General features: G+C 31.2%; 1 protein-coding gene across 5 annotated transcripts; it reads left to right on the top strand.

The window, feature by feature from the left end:
- The first annotated feature begins 4,493 nt into the window (after nucleotides 1-4,493).
- LOC137811108 (rop guanine nucleotide exchange factor 14) lies at nucleotides 4,494-12,022 on the top strand. 5 transcript variants are annotated; one of them, XM_068612696.2, is made up of 8 exons: nucleotides 4,494-4,623; nucleotides 5,711-5,957; nucleotides 8,908-9,291; nucleotides 9,475-9,629; nucleotides 9,717-9,791; nucleotides 9,883-10,152; nucleotides 10,322-10,672; nucleotides 11,297-12,022. In XM_068612696.2, the coding sequence occupies exons 2-8, from the start codon at nucleotides 5,882-5,884 to the stop codon at nucleotides 11,666-11,668; spliced, it is 1,683 nt and encodes a 560-aa protein (XP_068468797.1). In that variant the 5' UTR covers nucleotides 4,494-4,623; nucleotides 5,711-5,881; the 3' UTR covers nucleotides 11,669-12,022. The 5 variants fall into 5 exon arrangements, with proteins under 5 accessions (XP_068468797.1, XP_068468798.1, XP_068468800.1 ...); XM_068612697.2 differs by having other exon boundaries at nucleotides 4,499-4,623; nucleotides 5,775-5,957; XM_068612699.2 differs by lacking the exon at nucleotides 4,494-4,623 and adding an exon at nucleotides 5,557-5,671 and having other exon boundaries at nucleotides 5,775-5,957.
- Nucleotides 12,023-13,330: the final 1,308 nt, after the last annotated feature.

Below are 13,330 nucleotides of genomic sequence, written 5' to 3'. Positions count from 1 at the left end.
ACAAAGATGAATTTTACTATATGACCGAAGATGTTTTTGGATTTGAGAAGTCTTATATATGTGTTCATATGATTAGATGAAAATGTTGTTGAAAGTTTTTGCTTAATATATTTTTATTTAAATTAGTTTTTATTTAATCTTTTAGTTTTTCTATAATATCTTTTACCCAAAGACAAATATATATTTTATTATTTAGATTTAGAAAATTAAGATTGAAATATTATAAGTATTTGATATTCTCTTACATTTTGCTTTGTATATAGAGTACATGACTAAAATAAATCACAAGCTCCTCCATTTAACACATCTCTTCTATTTTCAAGATATATTTTGAAAATCCCAAAATATATGAAGATTCATTGTTCTTGTGGACTTGTAGAATGGAAGGAGAAGGAAATTCATCACAAGTTGCTATTCCACTCTTTGATGGAGAAAGCTATTATTTATGGATGGTAAGAATGAAACTTATCTAAAGGAACTAAATTTATAGGAAGTTGTGGAAGAATACATAGTTGATTTGTTAACTAAAAATTGTACCATGGTCCAAATTAAAACGCAAAAGGAAAAAAAGACAAAGAAGGCAAAGAAAAATCCATACTTGTTTGCTAGTATTTTATAAATGATCCTAATCAGAATCATAATTCTAAAGTCACAAAAAGAAATTTGAAATTATTTGAAAAGAGAATTTGAAGGAAATGAGAATATCTGAGACATGAAAATGTTAAAATTGATAAAGGAATTTGAACTACAACGGATGAAAGGGTCAAAGACAATTAAGAAATGCTCAAAACAAATTGTTAGGTATTACTAACAAGGTGAAATTATTGAGTAAGAAGTTTCTAGATTCCAAACTCGTTGAAAAAATTATGGTAATAGTGTATAGATATGAAGCATCTATTACTTCGTTGGAAAACACAAAAGATGTGTCTACAATTACTTTGACATAATATATACATACATTTCAAGAATAAGAGTAATAGAAATTAATGAGACAAGATAGTGCGATTGAAGGGTATATTACTTCATACTAACGAAAGTGCTTTTAAAGTCAAGAACTACAAAAAGAGCAAATACAACCAAAACAACAACAAACAGGTTTTTCCATTGTTCCTATTGCAAGAAAAATAATCATGAACACAACGTGTTGGTGGAGGTCAAATGCAAAATGCCACAAATGTGGTCAATTAGGATATAGAGAAAGGATATGCAAATCCTAATATCCCCAAGAAGATGTCAAAGTTGTAGAGGCGAACCAGAAGAAAAATTACTTCTTGCAACATCATGTGTTACAACCGACAGATCTTCAAAAGGTTGGATTATAAATAGTGGTTGCACAAACCACATGACTCATCATGATAGAGAACTTTTCAAAGAGCTCAACAAATATGATATTTTTAAAGTAAGAATTGGAAATGGAGAACAACTTATTGTGAAAGGTACAAAAACAATTGTAATTAAAATTCATTCGGGTGTGAAATTAATTTTTGATGTCTTATATATTTATGAGATTAATCAAAATTTTCATTGTTGCTAAACTATTATAGAAAGATTATAATAATGTGTTCTTTGAAAAAAAATGCGTGATTAAATATTCAAACAACTTAGAAATATTAAAAGTTCATATGAAAGACAAGTTTTGCTTTAGATATGATGAAAGATGAGTTGACTACAAATGAGGAAGATATAAAAAAGGATCAAAACCAAAAGGAGATGAATATCTTTTAGAAGAAATTTGATGTCTAATAAGAGACAAAGAAGATGAGGTAGAAGAAATACAATAAAGAATATTAAATTAAATGAGACGCAGAAAAATAAGAAAAAACAAGAATTACAAGTCAAGAATTAAAAGAAAATCAAGCATTAAAAGAAGGAGAATCAAATTTATAATTTGAAATTCACATAAACAGATATTAAACTAAAGATGAGTGTTGAGAATATTTTGCTTAGGATGACAAAAAGAGGGAGAGACTTAGAGTTTTTATTTGGATTACACGTGAACTTAACACATGAACTCCACCTATGCACAACTATCCCACATTATGTGTCACATCATCAGAAATTTACGTCTTTGTGAAAATTTAACGGAAGAGATAAAATTACATATTTTTTAAAAAACCTTTCAACCAAATTAATTTTTTTTAAATTACTCTAATAAATTGAATATTAATCATAAATTTAGATAAAAAAAAGGTATTTGTACCTTAAATTAATAATAATAGTTCCCTATACTCTACTAGAACAACAGTAGAAATCACCTTGTCATGTGTCTTTTCAGCAAAGGCAAGAGAATAAGAGAAGACAATGGTGTTTTGGCAAAGGCAAGAGAGTAAGAGAAGACAATGGTGTTTTGGAAGAAGTAGAATGGTGTTTTGGAAGAAGTAGGAATGTGATGCATGAAAGAAAGCAATTATTATTACTCCCACAATAGTGAGATTAAATGGAAAAAAAAAGTTATGATTTTTTTGGGTGGGTGTTGTAGAATGAGTGTTGAATATTTGATGGCCCTGCATTGAAAGATGAAAATGGAAAAAGAAATGGCACCACATATAATGGGGATGTTCTTCTATTATCCCCAACACAAGAATAATATAAGGTAAATGGAGACAAAATATAGTGGTGGCCTGGGCCCTATGTTGTGGCTTCTTATTAAGCTTTTGTTTCTTAGCATAGTATAGGAATAAGAGCGGCAAAGGCAACCTACTTTGCTGCCTCTTCCCACACCAGACAAATTATACACTCCCCACTTCACATTCCATCCCCATTTCCCTAACACCTCCACCCAATAATCAACCTATGTTACTTTCTAGTACCTCACTCCTTCTCAACATTAATTCTACATTTTTACTTTTTTTATATTCTTGTTTTTTTTATTTTATTTAAAGAAAAGGTGTTAATACGTTGACAACCTTAAATCGAATAAGATAAGAGTGTTAATATGTTGACAACTTTACATCAGATCAAATAAGAGTATTGATATATTGACAACCTTACATCAGATCAGATAAAAGTGTTGATATGTTAACAACCTTACATCAGATCATATAAGAATGTTGATATGTTGACAACCTTACATCAGACCAGATAAAAGTGTTAATATGTTGACAACTTTATATTAGATAAAAATATTAAAATATTAACAATCTTATAGCACCATATAAAAAGTATTAATACGGTGATAATGTTATTTCAAATTATAATTGAAGAGAGAAATAATTTTTTTTGTATTATGTTATTGTAAGAAACATTGCATAAATAGAGACTAGGAGTCTCATAGAGACAGCATCCCTTAGTAGCGGCGGTTTTCATGGCACTGAAATGGGGAATTAGGTGAAGTTTTATATATTTCCCTTCTCTCTTGTGAGTGTATAGCCTTTCACAACTATTCCTGCTATACTATCTGTTATCTTTTAATTCTCATCTTTTTTTAACCTTTTTGAATCGTTGCTTCTGTTTTTATATAGGGAACAGTAATGGTTACTGCTACTTTTTCAAATTAACGTTACAATTAGCTTCATAACCTTTACTTCTATTTCTTACACTTCTTTCTTTTATTATATTCAATTAATTCCAACTCCATACCTTGGATCAGCCACGTCAACGTACTTCTTTGAAAGCACATTCTCAGTTTCAACTTATTTGAATAAGTTGGTTTTCGTGAAAGCACTGTAAAACAAAAACAAATCATAATAAAAAGTAATTTATTATAGTTAATAATTTATAATTGAACAAGAAGATAATTTCCTATCCCATTTTCTCATATAATATTTATGTTTAGTAATAGAAATTACCTCGTCTAATAAAGACAAAAAAAAAGAGAAAAGCTTCCTTATTAAAATTACACAATTACAAGGATGAACCCACCATCTTTATCCATGATTAGGGGAATATCAAGGCAGAGAGGAACTAAAATATTCTCATCATTGGAACAACCTCAACAAGGATAATGATAGAAAGCTGTTTCTCATACAAAGTGTGTTCATACCATAGATTTCATAATAAAAATAACAGATATAAAAACATTCTAATATCAACTAAAATATCATTTTAGTTTTATTTTTTTTAATCCAAAACGGTTTATTTTATAATTATATTTAAAAACTAAAAATTCGTAACCACTCTTGTTCAAATTTTAAGTAATCACGTGATCTTGGTTTTACAAGAAACATGCATTAATAAAAGAAAAAGAAAGAAGTTAAAAAAGGCTAAAGTATGCTAAAGATAAAATTTAGCCTAAATAAAAGTACAAAAAGTGCATTTTTTTAGCCGTAATGCAGTTGAGTAGTAGTGATTACTGAACAGGTTTAATTTCAAAATTGAAATTGAAAAGCTTCATTATGAAAACATGATTTTCCGTCTTAAGGATGATATTCTCCAACTCATATTTGATCCCTAATCTCAGCCGTGCAAAGACACACGGGCCCCACTCCATCTAACGGCCCAAAATAGTTCTCGCAGGGAACCCTCTCCTTTTCTCTCTCTTCTCTATTAAACACACTCCATTCTCTCTCCAACTTCACTGGTCTTCTTCTTCTTCTTCTCATTCCCTCACTTTCTGTAAGGCCCCATTGCTGTTTGCTTGCTTACTCTCAACATCGCCATTCACAAACAACAATGCTATCCGAGGTACGCTAATGTTGTCTTCTCTTTCCTCGTTTAACCATCTTAACTTGTCGCCGTTGCCGTCACAGTTACAGGAACCTATTCTTCTGTTTGTTCTGTTTCCACTTTCAACTAAAAACCGTCATTTCCATTTTGCCCTCTTAATCTTAAACCCCACCTTTCTTCTTTTCCTTGGATCTTCTTCAACTCTTAAAAAACGTTTTGAAAAACAAATCTTTATGCAAAATCAGGGAATCTGCGTGACCTGTGGTCTACTTTTCAGACCATCCTCCCTTTACTTTTTGACCATCCCTTTGTAAAGTTTCCATAAGTAACACCTTTTACTCCACTCCATCCCAGTACCCTTTTATTAATTTTCCTCTTATGGTTATTTAAAATTAACTATGATTACTTAATAATTACGTAATTAAGCTCAACTTGCATTATCTATTCGTTTATCAGAATGTATGAGAATCTCGTATGTTGTACAGTATAATATGGCCTCTATAATACTTTAGGTAATCCGTGGTGATCAATTTTGGTTTGGATGGGGGTGGACATGTACATGTAGGAGACAAAATCACATGAACAAGTTCATTTTTTGTTTTTGTTTTTGATGATTATTTATCTTTTTAATTTCAGTAAATCCTTTTTTAATATATTTCATTAATGTTAGCTGTGGTTTTTGCTTTTACTAAAAGAGGTATATTATATTGTGAAGGCAACAATAATACATCTTTATTTTTTTATTAAAATTTATTAAACATGGACCATTAAATAAGAAACAGCATCAGTTAAAGTTTATATTTTTTAATAGTTATAAAAAAAAGTGTGCTTAAAAGACTATCTATTGTATTAATAGCATGTGTATAGTATTTTCATAATGTATTTTATTCATTTTTGTTTGTTGTGTTTATGAGTTTTGTTGTAAAGCATGTTGTATAAATTCGTGGAATAATATGGTTTCTTGCTTTTGAAATTTGGGGACATGGTGGGAGTTATTTCAAGCGTGACTTGGTGGTAGGTGAACTTAAATGCTTAGGAATGGTTGGGGTGACAGTACTGGCCCATGGTGTGTCCTGAGCATGCATTAATCTCGAAATTTTATCAGGTGTGGGCATAGTGTAAGTGTTGAAAAATGGCTTAGAATAATGGTGGTAACATTGTTGGTGAAGGAGTCATCTAAGAGTTATTGAAGGCGCAGTGAGTCAGTGACCTTTCACTCAACCCTTTGTGGTCAAACAAACACTGACAGTGGAGAAACAATAAGAGATTGAAGGGGATGTTGAGGATGAGAAAAAGACTAGCATGCTGCACCAAGGGAAGGAAATTTAGCATCGATCTTGATGAGAAAGAGAGTAAGTTTAACTACCTACCTCTCTGCTTATGTGCTTCTTTTAACTGATTAGGTTCATAAATCTTATGATTTTTCTGATTAAAACTGTGAAGATCAGCTTTAACAAATTAAAAAGTTTCTTTAAATTAAATATACTAATTACTTAAGTTAGTAGAAGTTATATTTCTTATCATTTTATGATAGTACTTGTATGCTCGCCTTAGACTCATAAGTCATAAATATTAAATAGCCATCTTCACAAACTTCACTGACTTTTCTGCTACAGCATACGGGCTAGGTGAACATGGCCATTCGAAAAACATAGCTGTTTTCATACCCAAAAGGAAAAAGGATAAGTATAAAATAGTTTTAATCCGAATTTCTTTTCTCAACAAACCAATTATCATGCTGAGTAAAAAGTTTGGGGCTTGATGTGTGGGGTCTTGTAAAAATTGAGTTAGATACTCTACATAATTATATTGATAAATTTACATGTTGATTCGTATTAAAAATAAATAAAAGCAATAACGAGTTTGTAAAAGGAGATTTGGAATTATATTTTATCCTTGATTTCTTCAAGCCTGTTCAGAAGTGTCCATTTTCAGAGTAGTTGGTTATGTTTTGGTTGTTGTTGTAGCCATGCTTGTGGACCAACGAAAAGTACGTTCACATTTTCAAATTTTGTATGGCGATCAATTATTGTCACGTTTCTCTTGCAAATTCTACCAGCTAAGCGATAAACAGTAATGTTCACTAACTTCATTTGAATTTTGATATTTAAAACTGATCATAAAATTTAAACCGAGCATAGCATATTGAGCTTCTTTCTGTGAGATAAACAAGAGTAACAGGTTGCCTAAAAATCGACAAATCGAAGGGGATCAACTGATATTCTTGCGTTGTTAAGCTTTCCCTGTCATCTTATTTTCCCTTTTTCTAAACCAGATGATGGAATCTCGTAATCTGAACAGTTTGCCTTGTTCCATTATTTTAGAAGGGACATGGTTCTTCTTGTCTTGGTTTTGACCAAGTATGAAGGTGATAGAAGAATGGTAGGAATAGTTTGAAGTTTTGGGGTTTGATAAAATCACAGAAATTGTGGTGGATACCTTTCTCAATCCTAATACGTGAATCTAAAAAACTGAACATCTTTGACCGATATGTGGGTGGACTTGGGTCCACCATGAGGGTTGATATCAGTGCAACTACTAGCTCTGCCATTCCCACTGATAAGTGCTGACAAATTGAAGAAAATGGGTGCAGAGTGGGGATGCACCTTTCATTGCCATACTTTGGTCCTAAGTTTTAAATATCTTTTTTCTATATATGTTGGATTCTTTTCTGGGGATTCTCTCAGCTTTTTTGAGGCATTTTGTCCTTAGCTTTTCATTGGCTTGAGTTACATGTCGCTGATGTTCTATCTGTCATGGCCTATAGCCTAGGAGCTTTTCCGTTCTGTTCGAATCTTTGCTTGCAAGTCCTGTGAACACTACATGGACACAGGAATATAACAAGTTTTAGAATTTATAGGACCCCACTATATAAAATTGTTCTAAAGTTAACATGTTTTACAAATGACCATAAATATTATAAATTTATAAAATAAAAAAAATCTGATTATTATGTTAAAAATACAAGTTTTTTAAATATTTCAGAAATATTTAACTACGGTTTGAATCGATTTACACGAGCAGAATATAGCTTCTGATGAAAAAAATACATTTTTTTAGGCTAATTTAGTTTTTTTTTATATATACGTACAAGCCTACTGCGAGTGTCTTCCGCAGAAATCCGAATTTAAATTTGTCTCAGTTGAAGGGTTAATTTGTTATTATTGCAAAGAAAGCAAAGTGGAACCTTTTTAATCATCTCAAGTCGTATGGCCAAAAACGCCAAAGGAGAAAAAAGTTTGGCTTATGACACTTGCATGTGACTATGTATGTTTCACTATTATTCATAATTATCACATGTGTTTCCACATTTTTTTTACTTAAATAAAAAAGTTAAAAGTTTGAAAAATCAGTTATTTTATTTATTAGATTATTTTTTTTATGGTAGTACACGCTTTGCATGTCACTGTTTTTATTAAAAAAAGTGTATACTAAAAAAAGTCACTCTCTTTATTCCTTTATATAGAATACTCCTCATAATCATGCAAACCAAACAAAATAATTAATTTGGTTAATGTTTTAAACTTCGTTATTAATATATTAAATTAACGCTCATTATCAATGATTTTTAAATTTCTCTTCTTACTGTCTATCAATACAAAACACAAACACTTGTAATACTTAATAAACTAAAGTTGTATAAAAAGTATTAGTTGTCGTGTAAAAAATGATGAACTATTTCTTATAAATTTTGTCTAATAAATAATAGTATAAAAGTGTATTAATTGTTATAGGTATTAATAGAGTTTTAGATGTTAATAATATAGAGTTGAGACAGAATCGAGTGATGCAAATGCCCTTGTTAATGTTGTCGCCTGGTTGGTGTGAGATCTACAATGCATTTTTAGAGACTCTCAAAGAAAAACAATAAAGTGGATTAAGTCTAAAAATATAAAGAAGTTTATTAGCACTCAACTTATCATGTGCTTTAAATATAGTATTTGGATATAAACAATATATATGACGTTTGGCAACAATAAGATATATATACTCTAGTCAGCGAATTTTGCAATAGGTGTGACATTAATTTGCATTGTGATGTGCAGTTGCAGTGAGAAATTGTAGTTGGGTTTTAATTGTAAACATGGTATTTATTCATATGCTACTTTTGGAGGTATGCCTACACCAATGACGTGTATGACAGCATAGAGAATATATTTTTGCGTTATTTTGAAAATGACAACCAGGTTTTATTTGTTCTAATGATTATTTTGTTACATGAAAATTGTAACACTGTTTAAATTGTTTATGGCACACCTTTTGAAATCGTATTGTGTTTGTCTGCAAATTCGAATTCTTCAGGGATTATGACATATAATGGCCTTGAAAGTTGCTTGCTGAATAACCAGTCTTACGAAGATGAGAGCAGAACAAGTAGAGGAGATGAATGCATAACTGATTCATTTGATGATGACTCCAGTTGTTCCTCCAGCAAGGATGCTTTTGGATCATTCTCTTCAAAATGTTTAACGATGAAAAGGGATGATAAAGGACTGGAGGAATGGGAGCTCTCAGAAAGTCCTCAAGATTTTTATGTCAAAGATAAGCCTTATGGTATGGAACATTCTGATATAGAAGCCATGAAGGAAAAGTTTTCGAAGCTTTTGCTAGGTGAAGATGTTACAGGAGGAAACAAGGGCCTCAGTACAGCTTTGGCGATATCTAATGGCATCACAAACCTAGCAGGTCTGCTCTGACACCATTTTACAACTATCTGGTTTTGGTTTGTTTAAAAATTGCATGAAACTGATGAAGTTTTTCACGAATGGAATGACTTGTAATATAAATTTCACTGAAAGAGAAAATGGGTCGGTTCTTATTCTTCTGGTTTTATTTTAGAGAACCTAAGTTCTTAATGATCATATGCAGTGACGGTTTTTGGAGAGCTGTGGAAATTGGAACCACTATCTGAAGAAGGGAAGGAAAAATGGCAAAGAGAGATAGACTGGTTATTGTCTCCTACCAACTATATGGTTGAGCTAGTTCCCGCTACGCAAAGTAATGCCAGTGGTGGGATTTTTGAGGTATCTATCATTTCAGCTAAGATAATAAATGCTTGATTATTTTGTGAATCATGTTGCAATAAAATAAGAGTCATCTTTTACGAACAGATAATGACCTCAAAAGCTCGTGCAGACATCCTCATGAATCTTCCAGCACTTCAGAAGTTGGATTCTATGCTGATTGTATGTTACATTGTGATCTCTTTTTTTCATTAAAATTTGGAACTTTGTTTCAACTGACTTACTGTGCTAGTATATTATCTCTGGTTGACAGGAGGCACTAGATTCCATGGTGAATTCGGAGTTTTGGTATGCAGAGGGAGAAAGCCGGGCAGAAGGGAGGGACACAAATGCAGAGCATAGCAAAAAATGGTGGCTTCCATCACCCCAAGTACCAAAAAGTGGTCTTTCTGATACTGAAAGAAAGAAGCTGCTTCATCAGGGTGGGGTGGTACGTCAAGTATTCAAGGCTGCCAAATCCATCAATGAAAGTGTTTTGCTTGAAATGCCTGTGCCAGCCATTATTAAAGATGCACTTGCAAAGGTGATAATCTTGTATTTTTTAATGACTTCAATCTGAATTGAGTTGAAACTGTGTACATTTTATCCTTGAGATTTTTGAACAATCTTTAATCATGATCAGAGGGTACACTTTGAAAAAGTTCAATTGCAATTTGCATTACATCTTTACCCAATATGTTTCTATGTTGCAGTCTAGAAAGACAAACCTTGGACATGAATTGCACAAGGTTTTGACGGCTGAATCAAGCTCTGCAGAAGACATGCTTAAATCGCTCAACATGAAATCTGAACATGTTGTCCTAGAGACTGTTAATAGACTGGAAGCTACTATATTCTCATGGAAAGAGAGAATTGCAGAACAAGTTAGCGGCAAACACCCAGTTAGACCCTCGTGGTCACCTTTTGTGAAGGATCCTATGTTAGAGCTTGATAAACTAAAGTTATCATCGGACCGTGCCGAAACACTACTCCAGCTGATTAAAATCAGATACCCAAACCTTCCTCAAACATTTCTCGATGCTACCAAAGTTCAATATGGCAAGGTGAGTTTTACTGGAATGCATTTTACTGATGATTCTGACTATAGAAATGTGTTTTGATTCCATTTCCAGCTTTTGTTTTTAAAAAGTTCAAGTGAGTTGAAATTTCACATTTTGTAGAAATAACAAATTGAACAACATATAAACGAGAAAGATCCTTAAACTTATTGTTTTATAATTTTTGGGTTAAGTGTGCTGCCAAGCCATTCATGTTGCTAGTTCATGACCAATTGGTAAAAGATCTATTCAGCGTTTCCTAAGAGAACCTCAACAAAATCTTGTCTCATTGTCTACTTCCACCTTGTTCAACCTCTCCCTTAATTCCACACTTTTTTTGGGCCTTGTACCAACCTAAACCAATTAGGTTGTATTTTGAAAATCTGAAACAGTTTTTAAAAGTAGAAATCAAGTAACAAGCACACCCTAAGTCTTTGTTTTTGGTTTTATCTTTCATTGACATTAATCCATGTAGTATCATTCAGTTTCAAATCAAAAGGAAAAAAGAAAAGTACATAGAAGAGCAAAGTAAAAGTATCAAAATCATCAAGGGCCTAAAGCTCGTCATTGTTTAAGTTGAGATTTCTTGCATTCATTCAGTGGTAATGTGGTTTCTTTCTGTTTCTGTAGGATATTGGACATTCTATTTTGGAAGCATATTCCAGAGTTCTAGCAAATTTAGCCTTCAGCATGCTGTCTAGAATAGGAGATATATTGCAGGAGGATTCTTTAAGCAATCCTAATTCACCTGTGGTGATAGATTACTCTCCTGGGATGAATCTTTCTCAAACTTGGGTGGTGGATTCACATATCAAGCAGTCCTTACTTGATAAGATGAACAAGGCAGATGGGCAATATTCTGATTATTCACGCTGTTATAGTACTTCTGATCTAGAACATTCATCTATTCATTCCAAATCTATTACCACGCGAAATCAGAGTGGTGGCTGGTGCATTAGTAGAGAAGTTTGTTCAAGTCTGTCTCCTAGAAATTCTCCATAGTGGCTTTTGTTAGAGGCTTCTGTAAATGTTATTGCTATTACTACAAGGCATGCTCAGTGAGAATAGAAGCAAACTGATGTGTTTGCCTGCCCTCAATTTTTGGTTGGTTTTTATATCCTTGTTCGTACATTGTGGGTTTTTATTGAAGAGGTTTTGTACAACAGGGTTACAAATCAAGGAGAGTGTATTTAGTTTGATGTTTGCACACACTTTAAGCTTATATTGGGAAGCAACAATATGAAGATGTATTTTGAAGTGTAAGTGTGAATGTGAAAAATCACATTGTGTAAAATTGAGGGACATGTAAGATAAACCAGATTATTTTATACATGTGACAAAAAAATTGTGAGATAATTTCTTATTAGTTAAGTTCTGCTCTAACGAAATTCTGAACAGAAAGCATGCAAAACCCTCAGTTTTACTATCAGAATCTTTTGGATGTAGACTAGAAGAGTTTGTTTTAGTGTTTTTCTACGGATAAAACCTCTATTATTTCTGGTTAAATTACCTTTTACTCTTTAATATTCATAAGCAAAGTAATTTTTGTACTTTTAATCCATCATTAACAAACTCATTCTCCATGTTTATATGCTTAGTGAGCATTGAACCATAAAATTTTAATTGGATTTCTACTAATAAATAACAAGGTGACACAAAAATATCAGAATTTGGAGAAAAATTAGCCACCGTTTCCTCTATTCCAATGCTACTTGCTTGGTCTCATAAATGATAGAGTTAATGGTTGAGAAAAGTTTTGTTATCTGTCAAAATCAATCATATCAACACTCATGTCATCATCAATAAGGCATTAATTTTGAATGACAATGAATAATTGATTACTCATATTCATGGTAAAGATAATAGAATAGAGATTTTGAATTGAAAGAGGAAGAAAAATAAATTAATTTGTTTGGTCCAAAGAAGCATCACTAAAAAGTAAAGAGAAATAACTAAAATATTTATAAATAATTTAATTGATGTAAAAGATAATTATTTTATTACATTTATAAAATAAAATTTTAAAAATAGTTATAAGAAATGAATTTAAAATATATAAAATTACAGTTAAAATAAATTTAAATTAGAATAAATCATTATTAAAAAAATTTAATATATAGAAAAGTTAAATTCAAAATAAATTACTTTACTTGATATTAAAATTAATTATTTTATTATTTTAATATTTATTTATAAAATATAAATATTAACGAAAACCTATTACATTAAAAAGTTAATTAATTATATATGTAAATATAGTATGATGTGATGATCGTTTTATTATTTTTCATATCTTTTGTGATGATCGTTTGCTTATTTATATTTGTTTTGCTAACTATACCAAATCCGTTAATTAAAGCCCAAATTGTCCCAACAATCTGTCAATCAAATCCTAAAGCTAAACATTCCAAAATTAAATTTTCTAACAAATCTGCTAATTAAATCCCAAAAATCTAATGATAACTAAAAGGTTTTGAATTAAATCTTGTCAAAATTTTGACATGTATTAAAAGCAAAATCTGAAAAGTCTACTAAATTTTCAAAATGTCTTAAAAAAGTGTTTCAAAAACAGCAGAGTCTCTCTAAACTAAAACATTTAATTTAGTTATAAATAATGGTTTTAATTTAGTCATAAGGAAAGGTGTTTAGTTGAGTTATTCTTCT

Source organism: Phaseolus vulgaris, chromosome 2 (assembly GCF_051622355.1).
Source record: "Phaseolus vulgaris cultivar YP4 chromosome 2, ASM5162235v1, whole genome shotgun sequence".
Lineage (NCBI taxonomy): Eukaryota > Viridiplantae > Streptophyta > Magnoliopsida > Fabales > Fabaceae > Phaseolus > Phaseolus vulgaris.
The sequence above is the reverse complement of the archived record's forward strand: the minus strand, read 5'-3'. Positions and strand labels throughout refer to the sequence as shown.